At 50.1% G+C, this 17,500-nt stretch overlaps 1 protein-coding gene across 3 annotated transcripts in view; it reads left to right on the top strand.

The window, feature by feature from the left end:
- The window catches only part of col15a1b (collagen, type XV, alpha 1b), a 37,415-nt gene that overhangs the window by 12,418 nt on the left and 7,497 nt on the right, over nt 1-17,500 (top strand). For 2 of the 3 annotated variants that reach the window (XM_030364291.1, XM_030364288.1), the window contains 28 exons: nt 153-267; nt 563-609; nt 744-947; nt 1,107-1,133; nt 1,684-1,746; nt 1,979-2,056; nt 2,229-2,288; nt 3,037-3,165; nt 5,859-5,912; nt 6,272-6,307; nt 6,545-6,673; nt 6,894-6,953; nt 7,139-7,174; nt 7,475-7,516; nt 7,650-7,712; nt 8,392-8,427; nt 8,508-8,591; nt 9,822-9,884; nt 11,243-11,278; nt 11,419-11,481; nt 11,691-11,780; nt 15,242-15,277; nt 15,443-15,496; nt 16,049-16,105; nt 16,218-16,268; nt 16,679-16,745; nt 16,908-16,933; nt 17,090-17,188. In XM_030364291.1, coding sequence (XP_030220151.1) covers nt 153-267; nt 563-609; nt 744-947; nt 1,107-1,133; nt 1,684-1,746; nt 1,979-2,056; nt 2,229-2,288; nt 3,037-3,165; nt 5,859-5,912; nt 6,272-6,307; nt 6,545-6,673; nt 6,894-6,953; nt 7,139-7,174; nt 7,475-7,516; nt 7,650-7,712; nt 8,392-8,427; nt 8,508-8,591; nt 9,822-9,884; nt 11,243-11,278; nt 11,419-11,481; nt 11,691-11,780; nt 15,242-15,277; nt 15,443-15,496; nt 16,049-16,105; nt 16,218-16,268; nt 16,679-16,745; nt 16,908-16,933; nt 17,090-17,188 — 1,905 coding nt within the window. The remainder of the gene's footprint in view (nt 1-152; nt 268-562; nt 610-743; nt 948-1,106; nt 1,134-1,683; nt 1,747-1,978; nt 2,057-2,228; nt 2,289-3,036; nt 3,166-5,858; nt 5,913-6,271; nt 6,308-6,544; nt 6,674-6,893; nt 6,954-7,138; nt 7,175-7,474; nt 7,517-7,649; nt 7,713-8,391; nt 8,428-8,507; nt 8,592-9,821; nt 9,885-11,242; nt 11,279-11,418; nt 11,482-11,690; nt 11,781-15,241; nt 15,278-15,442; nt 15,497-16,048; nt 16,106-16,217; nt 16,269-16,678; nt 16,746-16,907; nt 16,934-17,089; nt 17,189-17,500) is intronic. The other variant, XM_030364290.1, reaches the window with a different exon arrangement.

Genomic DNA, 17,500 nt, shown 5'->3' with positions numbered 1-17,500 from the left:
AACGGGCCACGCACAAAAGGAAGACAAAAACACACATACATACACAAACAAACACAAACATAAAAAATTTTATACATCCACTATGTACATGTTCTCTCTCTCTCTCTCCCACTCTCCACTCTCCACTCTCTCTCCCCCCCCCCCCCCCACAGGAAGAGGACCGGGAACCAGTGCAGGCTCCACCTACTGAAGCTCCAGAGGCGGAGCCTGAGCAGCATCCTAGTCAGCTGACCTCGACAGAGGCCAATGAGGTCGTAGAGAGGACAGGTGGGCGTGTCCATTCCGTTTACACATGTCAAAATAATCAAATAAGGAATTTCTAATCTATAAAATATTGACCAGCTTCATGTTTGGAGATGGTGATGAGGTCATGTGAAGAGGTCATGTGATGAGGTCATGGGGTGAGGTAATGTGATGATGTCATATGACGAAGTCATGTGATGAGGTCATGTGATGAGGTCATGTGGTGGGGTCATGTGATGATGTCATGTGATGAGGTCATGTGATGAGGTCATGTGACAAGGTCATGTGATGAAGTCATGTGACGAGGTCATGTGTTCAGGTCCGTACCAGTCCCAGGGGCCAGGGGGGAGGAGCCAGAGTTCAAAGGTAAGGTACATTTAGTTTAAAAGGTGAAGGATAATATTATGTAGTTACACATGCAGTAACATGACTCAGTCGGACATGACGTAGTCGGACATGACGTAGTCAGACATGCGTAACTCGGTGGGCTCCTCCCCTAGGTGGTCCATGGAGAAGGCCCCAAAGGCGGGAGAGGAGAGCCAGGCCCCGCGGGGCCCCCCGGTCTCCCCGGCCCCCCAGGCACCTATCCTCCTGCTCAGGGAGGAGTGCTACTGGAGGCCCTGGCTCAGCCAGGCCCCCGGGGGCCAGCAGGCCCCACAGGCCCTCCGGGACCCAGTGGAGGAGCAGGGAGAGACGGTGCCACGGTGAGCCTGAGTGGAGCATCCTCACCCTGTACACCGTAACCAGGACTGACGCTGAACACACTGTCGCCTCTCTTGTCTCCTGTCTCCTCTCTCCTCACTCCTCACTCCTCCCCTCCCCTCTCTCCTTTCTCCTCTCCTCTTTCCTCTCCTTTTATTCAGGGAAGCAAGGGCGAAGTTGGAGACCCAGTAAGTTCTAGCGCACCTAACACCTATCAGCAATCCACCAAACACCTAGCTTCTAACTGTAGAACATAGCACCTAGAACCTAACCACCCACAATAAACAACCTAGTACCGAGCCACCCAGTAGCTAGGAACGGACCACCTTGAAAATCGCTTAACTGGCATAAAGGAGGCGTGTCTCCGAGTGGTGGAGGTCCAGCCTCTCTGAGTGGTGGAGGTCCAGCCTCTCTGAGTGGTGGAGGTCCAGCCTCTCTGAGTGGTGGAGGTCCAGCCTCTCTGAGTGGTGGAGGTCCAGCCTCTCTGAGTGGTGGAGGACCAGCCTCTCTGAGTGGTGGAGGTCCAGCCTCTCTGAGTGGTGGAGGACCAGCCTCTCTGAGTGGTGGAGGTCCAGCCTCTCTGAGTGGTGGAGGTCCAGCCTCTCTGAGTGGTGGAGGTCCAGCCTCTCTGAGTGGTGGAGGTCCAGTCTCTCTGAGTGGTGGAGGTCCAGTCTCTCTGAGTGGTGGAGGTCCAGCCTCTCTGAGTGGTGGAGCCTCTCTCTGTGTTTCTCCCTCTAGGGCCTCAGAGGAGCTCAGGGCTTCCCCGGTCTAGCTGGAGAGGTTGGAGCCAAAGGAGAGAAGGTAACCAACCATCCTTCAGTCGATCCGCCTTCATCCTCCACCCTCCCTGTACACTCCCTCCTCCACCCTCCATGTTCACTCCCTCCTCCACCCTCCATGTACACTCCCTCCTCCACCCTCCATGAACACTCCCTCCTCCACCCTCCATCTTCACTCCCTCCTCCACCCTCCATGTGTCACTCCCTCCTCCACCCTCCATGTGTCACTCCCGCTCTCTCATCTCTGTTTCCAGGGAGTCAGTGGTGTGGGGTTGCCAGGGCAACCGGGCCTCCCCGGCCCTCCAGGACCGCCAAGATCACGAAGCGTCCCTGTGAGTGCTCAGCTCAACTTAACCTAACTCAAACGTAACCTTTATTTGAGCTCAACTAAACATGAACCTAACCTTAACCTAGCCTCAGGTTATGGGTAGGCTAACCCTGACCTGAGCTGAACCTCACTGACCCTGTGACCTGTGACCCTGTGACCTCTGACCTGTGTTCCAGTATGGAGCCGACGCCCTGGGATCTGGATCTGAGGACCAGGAGGTCTCGGAGCTGCTCAGGGTAGATTGACCTTACTGTCCTTACAGGAAGTCCATATAAAGACTGATGATGTGGACAGGAAGTCCATATAAAGACTGAGGATGTGGACAGGAAGTCCATATAAAGACTGAGGATGTGGACAGGAAGTCCATCTAAAGACTGATGATGTAGACAGGAAGTCCATCTAGAGACTGATGATGTGGACAGGAAGTCTGTCTAATGACTGATGATGTGGACAGGAAGTCCATCTAAAGACTGATGATGTAGACAGGAAGTCTGTCTAAAGACGGATGATATGGACAGGAAGTCTATCTAATTATTGATGATGTGGACAGGAAGCCCATCTAAAGACTGTTGATGTGGACAGGAAGTCTGCCTAGAGACTGATGAAGTGGACAGGAAGTCTGTCTAAAGACTGTTGATGTCGACAGGAAGTCTTTCCAGAGGCTGATAATGTGGACAGGAAGTCCATCTAAAGACTGTTGATGTGGACAGGAAGTCTTTCTAGAGACTGATGATGTGGACAGGAAGTCCATCTAAAGACTGTTGATGTGGACAGGAAGTCCATTTAAAGACAGATGATGTAGACAGGAAGTCTGCCTAGAGACTGATGATGTGGACAGGAAGTCCATCTAAAGACTGTTGATGTGGGCAGGAAGTCTGCCTAGAGACTGATGATGTGGACAGGAAGTCCGTCTAGAGACTGATGAAGTGGACAGGAAGTCCATTTAAAGACAGATGATTTACTATTTACTGTAATGTCCCTCAGGGCCCCCCCGGTCCGCCCGGTCCACCCGGACCCCCTGGACAAGATCCCCTGAACCGCGGCTCCGCCCCGGGCCCTGGATCCCCTGGACCCCCTGGGGGGCGCGGCCAGGCAGGACCGCCAGGGACCCCAGTAAGAGACCTTTACACAGCTAGCTAACGCATGGAGCTATAGAGCTAACTAACTATAACTACATAACACATGAGGCTATATGAATAGTCCTAACTATAACTACCACTACTTTATAATTAAGCAATAGATCACGCCAGGCTGTGGTATGTGCTCATTATACCACTGTTAAGGGGCGTTGTCCGGCCCCGACGCGCAGCGGAGGGCCAGCGACCCCCTTCACAGTGGTATAATGAGCACATGCCACTGACTGAAGTGATCTATTGCTTTTATACAACGGTTACTGTTATGGCGAAAAGTCATAGACACACTACATTTACGAAAGTCATAGACACACTACATTTAAAAAGAAACCAAGAAAGTCAAAACAGCCGTTTTTATTAAAGAATACAAAAAAGTAGTCCCTCCTGGCTGCCGCTATGCATCGACGGTCGCTATGCAACACACTTTAGCGTCCCTCCGAGAGAAGGCTCCGATAGAGCGGTTCGCCGGCAATTTATCCTATGGAGCAGTTCACTCGCCGTGTGCCTAAGCTTTCGATAGTCTCTCCATCGCCTTGCTCACTCCCGGAGTAACAACATTTACACCCTCTCCATCATCCAACATATGTTTTACTTCGTAATAACTGTTTCTACTTCCAGGCGCGGAGTGATATGCAAACTTTCACAAAATGATCGGGCGTCATAGCAGTTATGTATACGCTCATTATACAACAGTTGGGAACCAATCACATCGCTGGATTTAGGTCCCCCGTTGTATAAACAGTCCTGAGGCTATATGAATAGTCCTAACTATAACTACCACTATTTTATAAACAGTCCTAACACATGAGGCTATATGAATAGTCCAGCTATAACTACCACTACTTTATAAACAGTCCTAACACATGAGGCTATATGAATAGTCCTAACTATAACCTACTACTTTATTAATAGTCCTCACACATGGAGCTATATGAATAGTCCTAACACATGAAGCTATATGACATCTGTATAAATGCTTTTAGTGCTTTTGTCAGAACTGGTGTTAGCATCACATTGTGAATGCATTTAAAGGTACAGTATGTTGTCAGAACTGGTGTTAAAACGGCCGCTCCCTCGGTCTGCTGTCAGTGAGTGAAGTGGATGAGAGGAATGAATCTACTCTGGTCTCTCTGATGAACATATTGTCTGGTGTTGTCCATGTGTGTACTCTATTACTATACTCTACTGCTGTCATCACTAGCTGTCTTCAGATGATCTTCATGTGTACATGTATGTCACCATGTGTTAATCATGTTGTCTGAGTGTGTCTTTAATAATCAAGTCATTTATCATCCATCCCTCATCTCTGTTGTTCTTTCCCTATTGATCCCTCCTCCTCCTCCTCCTCCTCCTCCTCCTCCTCCTCCTCCTCCTCCTCCTCCTCCTCCTCCTCCTCCTCAGTGGTTCAGTGGTTCTGGTGATTCAGGTCTCAGTTCAGAGTTCAGCTTAGGATTGGGTTCTGGTTCTGGTACTAGTTCTGGTTCTGGTGCTGATTCTGGTTCTGGTGCTGATTCTGGTTCTGGTTTGGATCCAGATCTGGGGTCCCGCTCTAGTCCTGCTCTTGGGTCCATCCTAGTGTGGGGGTCCGGACAGGTGTGTGAAACACTGTTAGCAGCCTGGGAGTGCGCCAGCATGCTAACAAGCTAACACGCTAACAGGCTGATATAGCTTTCACATTATAAACAGAGGTTCTTCACACAGATCATTTGTCTGTGGCAGCTGGTTGAATAACTAGCTGTACCGCTAGCTTAATGACTAGTGCAACTGTTAAGATAACAGCTAGCTGAATGACTAGCTGAATGGTTAAGATAAATGCTAGCTTAATGACTAGCTTTACCGTCAAAATAACTGCTAGCTGAGCCACTAACTGAACCAATAGCTGACCTGCTGTGCGACTAACTGAACCAACAGCTGACCTGCTGAAGTTTTTGCTTGACGTCATGTTTCAGGTTGCATTTGCAAATGCGTTGTGTATGGCGTGTTTGTGTGCGGTTGTTTGTGTGTGTGTGTGTGTGTGTGTGTGTGTGTGTGTGTGTGTGTGTGTGTGTGTGTGTGTGTGTGTGTGTGTGTGTGTGTGTGTGTGTGTGTGTGTGTGTGTGTCCCCGTCTGTGTGTGTGTGTGTGTGTGTGTGTGTGTGTGTGTGTGTGTGTGTGTGTGTGTGTGTGTGTGTGTGTCTGTGTGTGTGTGTGTGTGTGTGTGTGTGTGTGTGTGTGTGTGTGTGTGTGTGTGTGTGTGTGTGTGTGTGTGTGTGTGAGTGTGCGTTGATATAGTCTGGGCTGAACTTCTTCTTTGTTGTTGTATTCATTCATTAACCTGTCTGTCTATGCGTAACTAGTCTGTCTGTCTGTAACCTGTCTGTCTGTAGGTATCTCTCTAACCTGCCTGTCTCTAACATGTCTGTCTGTAAATATCAGTAACCTGCCTGTCTCTAACATGTCTGTCTGTAGGCATCAGTAACCTGCCTGTCTCTAACCTGTCTGTCTATAACCTGTCTGCCTGTAACCTGTCTGTCTGTAGGTATCTCTAACCTGCCTGTCCCTAACCTGTCTGTCTGTAACCTGTCTGTCTGTAGGTATCTGTAACCTGTCTGTCTATAACCTGTCTGTCTATAAGGTATCTCTGTCTGTCTGTATGTTTGTCTTACCTGTTTGCTCTCACCTGTCTGTCTTCCAGGGCCTCCCAGGAAGAGATGGGGTAGCAGGTCTTCCTGCAGGTGTGGGAGAGAAGGTGAGACTGAGGCTTCATCATCCTCATCCTCATCCTCATCATCATGTACAGTCTTCTATTGGATTTGTCATTATCTCCCCCTTTCCTCCCCCTCCCCTCCCTCCTTCTCCCTCTACCTCCCCCCCTCTCCCTCTCCCTCCCTTCAACCCCCCTTCCCTCCCCCTCCCCTCCCTCTCTCAATCCTTCCCTCCCTCTCCCTCCCTCCCTCCCTTCCTCCCTCCCCACGTTCTCCCCCTCCCCTCCCTCCTTCTCCCTCTCCCTCCCCCCTCCCTCTCCCCCTCCCCACCCTCTCTCCCCCCCTCCCTCTCTCCCCTCCTCCCTCCCGCCTCCCTCTCTCCCCCTCCCCCCTCCCTCCCTAGGGTGAGTCAGGACTCCCCGGGCCAGCAGGACCAAAGGTAGTTTGTGAGGACTTATCCATTTGTACTTGATGTTTATATCATATGTGTAAACAGTACATATACATGTATACAGTATAAATACAGTATATATAGATACTGTATTTATAACATGTGTATAAACAATACATATACATATGTATACAGTATAAATCCAGTATATAGTTACTGTTACTATATAAATCCAGTGTGCGGTACAGACGTGTGAACCTGAGGCCTTCCCCGTGTGTCCACCAGGGGGAGTGTGGAGCTGTGGGCGTGTCCGGCCCCCCCGGGGTCAGGGGCCCCCATGGACCCAGCGGGCCCGCCGGCCGCCCTGGACCCCCAGGACCCCCCGGAGGCCCAGGGAGCAGGTTCTTCTTGGAGGTGGAGATGGTTCCTCTAGACCAGAGTCATTCAACAGGTTGAGCTCTGTGGGGTTTAAGGGTCTCAGAGTTAAATGCACAAAGACACTGACAAGATCATGGTTCTATTATGGACCTGTGGACTATAGCAGATAACATGTGTGTTTCTATAGGGACTTAAGGTCTAAGGACAAAGTGTGTTTCATTAATGAGGACTAAGTGTGTGTATTTGTATTTTGAAGGACTTGGAAGGTTCTGGAAAGACGGACCTGCTCATCGGTGCTGGAGTCCGTGGTGCACAGGTCGGTAGAGCTGTGTTTGTGTTTGGGTGTGTCTGTGTGTGTGTGTGTGTGTGTGTGTGTGTGTGTGTGTGTGTGTGTGTGTGTGTGTGTGTGTGTGTGTGTGTGTGTGTGTGTGTGTGTGTGTGTGTGTGTGTGTGTGTGTGACATTTCTCTCTCCATCTCAACTCATCCCTCTTTTTTCCCAGGGTGCACCTGGGCCTCCCGGAGCTCAAGGAATAAAGGTATTATATGATATGATATAATACATCGATCTTTAGATAATCTATACGTCCATCAATGTAGTTATTTATCCACTTCAGGTGATTCCCTGTTTGATCTGTTAGTCACATGGTGCCCAGGTGCATCATGGGAGGAAGGTAACACTAGTAACACAAGACAGGATTCCTAGCATAGATCCTAGCCCTCGATTAATGTGTTATGCTGCATTACTATTGTTATGGTATCACTAGTATTTTATGTTTGCTGAGAGTACACTCTGGTATTTCATTGGCTGATAGAGCTGTCTGTCATCCTTACTGTAGGGTAAAGACGGAGTCCCCGGGACACCTGGGCTGTCAGTCAAGGTAGGTAGACTCTCCACTCTTTAAGCTGTCTCTCTGGTGTCTCTGTTGTGTCTGTTGTCTCACTGGTGTGTCTGGTGTCTCACTGGTGTCTCTGGTCTCTCACTGGTGTCTCTGGTGTCTCTGATGATCTCAGGGAGAGCGCGGGGATCCAGGAGCTGAGGGACAGGCCGGTCTGGCAGGGCTGCCAGGGGCCAGGGTGAGCACTAGTACAGTACTACTAACTAGTCTTAGAAGTAGAGTACTACTCAGTACTAGTATTAGTAGTAGTTCTCAGTATTAGTACTAGTACTCACTAGTAGTAGTAGTAGTAGCAGTATTCAGTTGTAGTAGTACTCAGTAGTAGTAGTAGTACTCAGTAGTAGTAGCGGTATTCAGTAGTAGTAGGAGTAGTACTTGGTAGTAGTAGTAGTACTCAGTAGTAGTAGTACACAGTAGTAGCACTACTAGTAGTAGTAGTACTCAGTAGTAGTAGTTACACTCAGTAGTAGTAGTTACACTCAGTAGTAGTAGTTATACTCAGTAGTAGTAATAGTAGTAGTACTCAGTAGTAGTAGTAGTACTCAGAAGTAGTAGTTACACTCAGTAGTAGTAATAGTAGTAGTAGTACTCAGTAGTAGTAGTAGTACACAGTAGTAGTAGTACTCAGTAGCAGTAGTAGTACACAGTAGTAGTAGTACTCAGTAGCAGTAGTACTCAGTAGTAGTAATAGTACTCAGTAGCAGTAGTACTCAGTAGTAGTAGTAGTAGTACTCAGTAGCAGTAGTACTCAGTAGTAGTAGTAATAGTACTCAGTAGTAGTAGTAGTAGTAGTAGTACTCATTAGTAGTAGTAGCACTCAGTAGTAGTACTAGCACTCACTCCCTCTCTGTGCTCAGGGCTCTAAGGGGGAGAAGGGAGCCTCAGGACTGAAGGTAAGGAGCTCTCTGTTACCATCCTATAATAAGTCTGTTCAGACGTGTGATCAAACGTATTGACCTGGCTCTTTTCCAAGGGGGATCGTGGCGAGGGCGGGCTGAGTATTCAGGGGCCCCCCGGCCCCCCCGGGGCCCCAGGACCAATCATCAGCCTGCAGGAAGTACGTGTTTACATTTGATACAACCTATGATTGTGTGTTGTTATGAGGGTAAGAACCAACAACTGTGTGTTGTTATGAGGGATAGAACCAACAACTGTGCGTTGTTATGAGGGTTAGAACCAACGACTGTGTGTTGTTATGAGGGTAAGAACCAACAACTGTGTGTTGTTATGAGGGATAGAACCAACAACTGTGTGTTGTTATGAGGGTTAGAACCAACAACTGTGTGTTGTTATGAGGGATAGAACCAACAACTGTGTGTTGTTAAGAGGGATAGAACCAACAACTGTGTGTTGTTATGAGGGTTAGAACCAACGACTGTGTGTTGTTATGAGGGTAAGAACCAACAACTGTGTGTTGTTATGAGGGTTAGAACCAACAACTGTGTGTTGTTATGAGGGTTAGAACCAACGACTGTGTGTTGTTATGAGGGTAAGAACCAACAACTGTGTGTTGTTATGAGGGTTAGAACCAACAACTGTGTGTTGTTATGAGGGTTAGAACCAACGACTGTGTGTTGTTATGAGGGATAGAACCAACAACTGTGTGTTGTTATGAGGGTAAGAACCAACAACTGTGTGTTGTTATGAGGGATAGAACCAACAACTGTGTGTTGTTATGAGGGATAGAACCAACAACTGTGTGTTGTTATGAGGGATAGAACCAACAACTGTGTGTTGTTAAGAGGGATAGAACCAACAACTGTGTGTTGTTATGAGGGTTAGAACCAACGACTGTGTGTTGTTATGAGGGTAAGAACCAACAACTGTGTGTTGTTATGAGGGTTAGAACCAACAACTGTGTGTTGTTATGAGGGTTAGAACCAACGACTGTGTGTTGTTATGAGGGTAAGAACCAACAACTGTGTGTTGTTATGAGGGTTAGAACCAACGACTGTGTGTTGTTATGAGGGTTAGAACCAACGACTGTGTGTTGTTATGAGGTTAAGAACCAACGACTGTGTGTTGTTATGAGGGTAAGAACCAACGACTGTGTGTTGTTATGAGGGTAAGAACCAACGACTGTGTTGTTATGAGGGTTAGAACCAACGACTGTGTGTTGTTATGAGGGTTAGAACCAACAACTGTGTGTTGTTATGAGGGTAAGAACCAACGACTGTGTGCTGCTATGAGGGTTAGAACCAATGTGTGTGTGTTGTTATGAGGGTTAGAACCAACGACTGTGTGTTGTTATGAGGGTAAGAACCAATGTGTGTTTTGTGGTTCTCAGCTTCTGAACGACACTGAGGGAGTGTTTAACTTCACCGAGATCAGAGGACCGCCCGGCCCAGTGGTGACACACACACACACACACACACACACACACACACACACACACATGCTCGCACACACAGACACACTCCCAGACACAGACGCACGCACACAAACACACACACATCGGCGAAGTGGCCGATCCTGGACCTGCATATTCTTGGGCAGTGTGGGCATGGGTAGTGGGGAGTGGCGATTATGGGTGGAACCTTTTTGGTGGAAGCAATCTCCTTTCTGCGTCTGCGTGGTGTACCTACAAACCAGAGCCACTATCAATGGTGGCTTTAGATGAAAGGAGGCTGCCAAGGCATGGGAAGTGGTCCACAGTTTTCAACCTGGTTCTGTTTGGTGGTGGCTGATGAGTTTGAGTCTTTTTTAGGATGATGGCCAGACCAAGCTGTTTGTACGCATTCGCGAAGGCAGTCAAAGTGCACTGTAGGTCCTCTTCTGAAAGGGCTACAATAGCATTATTGTCTGCATACTGCTCTGTGATGGATACGGTGGTGGTACAACCTTGAGCCATGAATCGGTTGACGTTCAGAAGTCTGTCAGTCCTGTACATCATTTTGACTCCCTGCGGCACCTGGTTCCCTGTGAGATGGAGGATGGCTGCAATGAAGATGGAGAACAGCGATGGAGCAATGACACATACCTGCGTAACTCCTGTGTAGACCCGAAAGGGTTCTGTTCCTTCTCTAGAGCCAGTCGGTACAGTGGCAGACATGTTGTCATGCAGCAGCTGCAGCACTCGGATATATTTTTCTGGGCAGCCGATTTTTGCCAGGACCAGCCAGAGGGCCTGACGGTTGACAAGGCTCGAGTCAAAGGGGGGTCAAAGACTTTGTTGAGGTCTATAAAGGCCATATATAGAGGTTTATTATGTTCCTGGTACTTTTCTTGCAACTGCCGAGCAACAAAGATCTTATCCGTAGTGCCCCTGTTTGGGCGGAATCCACTCTGAGACTCAGGAAGGTTGCTTTCTGGCAGGGGGGTGAGTCTATTGGCCAAAACCCGAGCTAACACCCTCCCTATGGTGGAAAGGAGGGAAACACCGCAGTAATTCCCACAGTCCACCTTGTCACCCTTCTTAAAGAGGGATATGACTAAAGCATCCTTCAGCTGTGCGGGGATGGCCTCTTTTTCCCATATTTTGAGGAGCAGGGAGTACACACACACACACACACACACACACACACACACACACACACACACACACACACACACACACACACACACACAGCAAAGTGTCAACTGTGGTGCTGCTAAATAGTGTGTGTGTGTGTGTGTGTGTGTGTGTGTGTGTGTGTGTGTGTGTGTGTGTGTGTGTGTGTGTGTGTGTGTGTGTGTGTGTGTGTGTGTGTGTGTGTGTGTGTGTTGCAGGGTCCTGAAGGTTTGCCTGGCAGAGCAGGATTTCCTGTAAGAACCGTCCACCATACAGCTGTCAATCAAGCCCCTCCTAGTTGCTGTGTGACAGGAGACACACCCATTTGCATCTATGCATTTATAAGTATATATATGTGTGGCATGTATGTCTTTTTATGTCATTTCCCTCTCAGGGGCCGCGGGGGCCTAAAGGGGACGGGGGCCCCTCTGGGGGCCTGGGGGCCGCAGGCCAAAAGGTGAGGAACACCGAACACAACATGAGTATAAATAACTCTATATCGATAGTAGTGTTTATATATGCATACATATATATATATATATATATATATATATGTATATGTATATATATATATATATATATAATACTATTGTATGCATATATATTTATAAGTATATATACATACAGTATTATATCCGTGTGGATATGCTTCCTCTCGGGCTCCAGGGAGATAAGGGGGAGCCTGGAGTGACCATCGCAGCAGACGGCTCCCTCCTGCTGGGGGCCAGAGGGCCGCAGGGGCCCCGGGGGGCCAAGGTGAGCACCACCACCTAATCACCATCACCTCATCACCACCACCTCATCACCACCACCTCATCACCATCACCTCATCACCACCACCTCATCACCACCACCTCATCACCACCACCTCATCACCACCACCTCATCACCACCACCTCACCACCACCTCACCACCACCACCTCATCACCACCACCACCACCACCTCATCACCACCACCTCATCACCACCTCATCACCACCACCTCATCACCACCACCTCATTACCACCACCTCATCACCACCACCTCATCACCACCACCTCATCACCACCTCATCACCACCACCTCATCACCACCACCTCATCACCACCACCTCATCACCACCACCTCATCACCACCTCATCACCACCACCTCATCACCACCACCACCACCACCTCATCACCACCACCTCATCACCACCACCTCATCACCACCACCTCACCACCACCACCTCATCACCACCACCTCACCACCACCACCTCATCACCACCACCTCACCACCACCACCTCATCACCACCACCTCATCACCACCACCTCATCACCACCACCTCACCACCACCACCTCATCACCACCACCTCATCACCACCTCACCACCACCACCTCACCACCACCACCTCACCACCACCACCTCACCACCTCATCACCACCACCTCATCACCACCACCACCACCACCTCATCACCACCACCTCATCACCACCTCATCACCACCACCTCACCACCACCTCACCACCACCTCATCACCACCACCTCATCACCATCACCTCACCACCACCTCACCACCACCTCATCACCACCACCTCATCACCACCACCTCACCACCACCACCTCATCACCACCACCACCTCACCACCACCTCATCACCACCACCTCATCACCACCACCTCACCACCACCACCTCACCACCACCACCTCACCACCTCACCACCACCACCTCACCACCTCACCACCACCACCTCACCACCTCACCACCACCACCTCATCACCACCACCTCATCACCACCACCTCATCACCACCACCTCACCACCACCTCACCACCACCTCATCACCACCACCTCATCACCATCACCTCACCACCACCTCACCACCACCTCATCACCACCACCTCATCACCACCACCTCACCACCACCACCTCATCACCACCACCACCTCACCACCACCTCATCACCACCACCTCATCACCACCACCTCACCACCACCACCTCACCACCACCACCTCACCACCTCACCACCACCACCTCACCACCTCACCACCACCACCTCACCACCTCACCACCACCACCTCATCACCACCACCTCATCACCACCACCTCATCACCACCACCTCATCACCACCACCTCATCACCACCACCTCATCACCACCACCTCACCACCACCACCTCACCACCTCACCACCACCACCTCATCACCACCACCACCTCACCACCACCTCACCACCACCACCTCATCACCACCACCTCATCACCACCACCTCACCACCACCTCATCACCACCACCTCATCACCACCACCTCATCACCACCACCTCACCACCACCTAATCACCATCACCTCATCACCACCTCATCACCACCACCTCATCACCACCACCTCATCACCACCACCACCTCACCACCACCTCATCACCACCACCTCATCACCATCACCTCACCACCACCTCACCACCACCACCTCATCACCACCACCTCACCACCACCACCTCATCACCACCACCTCACCACCACCTCATCACCACCACCTCATCACCACCACCTCACCACCACCACCTCATCACCACCACCTCACCACCACCTCATCACCACCACCTCATCACCACCACCTCATCACCACCTCATCACCACCACCTCATCACCACCACCTCATCACCACCACCTCATCACCTCCACCTCATCACCACCACCTCATCACCACCACCTCACCACCACCTCATCACCACCACCTCATCACCACCACCTCACCACCACCACCTCATCACCACCACCTCACCACCACCTCACCACCACCTCATCACCACCACCTCATCACCACCACCTCATCACCACCACCTCATCACCACCTCATCACCACCACCTCACCACCTCATCATCACCACCACCTCATCACCACCACCTCATCACCACCACCTCATCACCACCACCTCATCACCACCACCTCACCACCACCTCATCACCACCACCTCATCACCACCACCTCATCACCACCACCTCACCACCACCTAATCACCATCACCTCACCACCACCTCATCACCACCACCTCATCACCACCACCTCATCACCACCACCACCTCACCACCACCTCATCACCACCACCTCATCACCATCACCTCACCACCACCTCACCACCACCACCTCATCACCACCACCTCACCACCACCACCTCATCACCACCACCTCACCACCACCTCATCACCACCACCTCATCACCACCACCTCACCACCACCACCTCATCACCACCACCTCACCACCACCTCATCACCACCACCTCATCACCACCACCTCATCACCACCTCATCACCACCACCTCATCACCACCACCTCATCACCACCACCTCATCACCTCCACCTCATCACCACCACCTCATCACCACCACCTCACCACCACCTCATCACCACCACCTCATCACCACCACCTCACCACCACCACCTCATCACCACCACCTCACCACCACCTCACCACCACCTCATCACCACCACCTCATCACCACCACCTCATCACCACCTCATCACCACCACCTCAACACCTCATCATCACCACCACCTCATCACCACCACCTCATCACCACCACCTCACCACCACCTCATCACCACCACCTCATCACCACCACCTCACCACCACCACCTCACCACCACCTCATCACCACCACCTCATCACCACCACCTCATCACCACCACCTCATCACCACCTCATCACCACCACCTCACCACCACCTCATCACCACCACCTCATCACCACCACCTCATCACCACCACCTCATCACCACCTCATCACCACCTCATCACCACCTCATCACCACCACCTCATCACCACCACCTCATCACCACCACCTCATTACCACCACCTCATCACCACCACCTCATGACCACCACCTCATCACCACCACCTCATCACCACCACCTCATCACCACCACCTCATCACCACCACCTCATTACCACCACCTCATCACCACCACCGCATCACCACCACCTCATCACCACCACCTCATTACCATCACCTCATCACCACCACCTCATCACCACCACCTCACCACCACCTCATCACCACCACCTCACCACCACCTCATCACCACCACCTCATTACCATCACCTCATCAACACCTCATCACCATCACCCTATCACCTCATCAACACCACCTCATCACCATCACCTCATCACTATTAGTGAACAATGGGTCAGAGACCCTGACCAGTTTATAGTGTCTTAAGACTCCTTTTCCCATGATGCTCTCTGTTTCCAGGGAGACCGTGGCGTTCCAGGCCCTGCTGGCTTCATCGTGAGTTTAGAGATCACGCACACACACACACACACACACACACACACACATACACACATAGGCACACGCATGCTCACGTTCACGCACACACACACACACACACACACACACACACACACTCAGCGTGTGTTACTCACTTGTGACCCTCTGTTTGTTTTGTTTCAGGGGCCCATCGGTCCCCAGGGCCTCAAAGGAGAATACGGCTTCCCCGGGCGACCGGTGAGTGACAGCAGAGGATATAGAGGATATAGTATAGAGGATATATATGATATATAGGATATAGGTGGAGGATAAAGAGGATATGGTATAGGGGATGTAGTATAAAGGATATAGTATAGGATAGAGAAGCTAAAGAGGATAGAGAAGATTGAGAGGATATAGTATAAAGGATACAGAGGATAACGTAATGAGGATATAGTGTAGAGGATAGAGAGGATATAGTATAGGGTATATTTTATAGAGGATATAGTGTAGAGGATATAGAGGATATAGTATAGAGGATATAGCGGATAAAGTATAGAGGATACAGAGAATATATTATAGAGGATATAGTGGATATACTGAATATATAGGATATAGCGGATATAGTATAGAGGAAAGATAGGATATTGTATATGATATAGATGATAGAGTATAGAGGATATAGTATAAAGGTGTGTGTGTGTGTGTGTGTGTGTGTGTGTGTGTGTGTGTGTGTGTGTGTGTGTGTGTGTGTGTGTGTGTGTGTGTGTGTGTGTGTGTGTGTGTGTATGTGTGTGTGTATGTGTGTAGGGCCGTCCCGGGTCGTCTGGTAGGAAAGGCGACAAAGGAAACTCTTCAGGACCTCCAGTAAGAAATCAATACTATTAATTATACTATTCACTAATGTCAATATAATTAATCCTATGATCAATTATGTCAATCAATAAGGTAAATTATTCCCTCTCTCTCTCCCCCCAAGGGTCGCCCTGGCCCCCCTGGTCCACCAGGAAGAGTTCTGGTGCTGAACGGAGTGAGTGAGAAGGTTCTCGTTTGCTGTGACTGTAAGATAAGCTACCGCTAAGATACACTAATGCTAGGCAGGCTACCGCTAAAATACACTTATGCCAGGCACGCTACCGATAAGATCAATTATGCTAGGCACGCTACCGCTAAGATACAGTAGTGCTACGCAGGCTATCCCAAAGATACACTAATGTAAGGCCGGCTACCGCTAAGATACAGTAGTGCTACGCAGGCTATCCCTAAGATACACTAATGTAAGGCAGGCTACCGCTAAGATACACTAGATGATAAAGCCACTGTCGATTTTCTCAATGGTGTGTCTGTGTGTGTGTGTGTGTGTGTGTGTGTGTGTGTGTGTGTGTGTGTGTGTGTGTGTGTGTGTGTGTGTGTGTGTGTGTGTGTGTGTGTGTGTACTAGCAGACAGGTGCTAGAGTAGCTGCAACAAAAGGAGAAAAAGGAGATGAAGGAAAACCTGGAGAGACAGGTACACTCACACATGCACGCACGCAAGCAAGCAGGCACGTACACACACACACACACACACACACACACACACACACACACACACACACACACACACACACACATACACAAAAGAGGCCAATGATGTCATAATGATGATTCCTGTCCTCTTTCTCTGCAACAGAATCCCTGTTTACTGATACAGTGTTGGTGAGTCTCTCTCTCTCTCTCTCTCTCTCTCTCTCTCTCTCTCTCTCTCTCTCTCTCTCTCTCTCTCTCTCTCTCTCTCTCTGTCTCTCTCTCTCTTTCTCTCTCTCTCTCTATGCTGCTCTATTCAGTGTTGTTTCTCCCTCTCTCTCTCCCAAGGGTGCTGAGGGAGAGCTGGGCTACAGGGGGGTGAAGGGCGAGAAGGGCGACACCGGCTCCACGGGTCGGCCCGGAGCCCCGGGGCGCCCCGGGCTGGTGGTGAGTTCAAGTCAAACACGGCCAACCAGGACCAGGCCATGAACTGTGCAGCGGTCTGTAAAAGTCTTGCTTTGAGGTGACTGAAATGTACCGGTCTATAAAGCAGCGGTCTGTTAAGCAGCGGTCTGTACAGCAGCGGTCTGTAAAGTAGCGGTCTGTATAGTAGCGTTCTGCAAAGCAGCGGTCTGTAAAGTATTGTTCTGTACGGCAGCGGTCTGTAAAGTATTGTTCTGTACAGCAGCAGTCTGTACAGCAGCGGTCTGTAAAGTAGCAGTCTATAAAGTAGCGTTCTGCAAAGCAGCGGTCTGTAAA

Source organism: Gadus morhua, chromosome 8 (genome assembly GCF_902167405.1).
Source record: "Gadus morhua chromosome 8, gadMor3.0, whole genome shotgun sequence".
NCBI lineage: Eukaryota > Metazoa > Chordata > Actinopteri > Gadiformes > Gadidae > Gadus > Gadus morhua.
The sequence above is the reverse complement of the archived record's forward strand: the minus strand, read 5'-3'. Positions and strand labels throughout refer to the sequence as shown.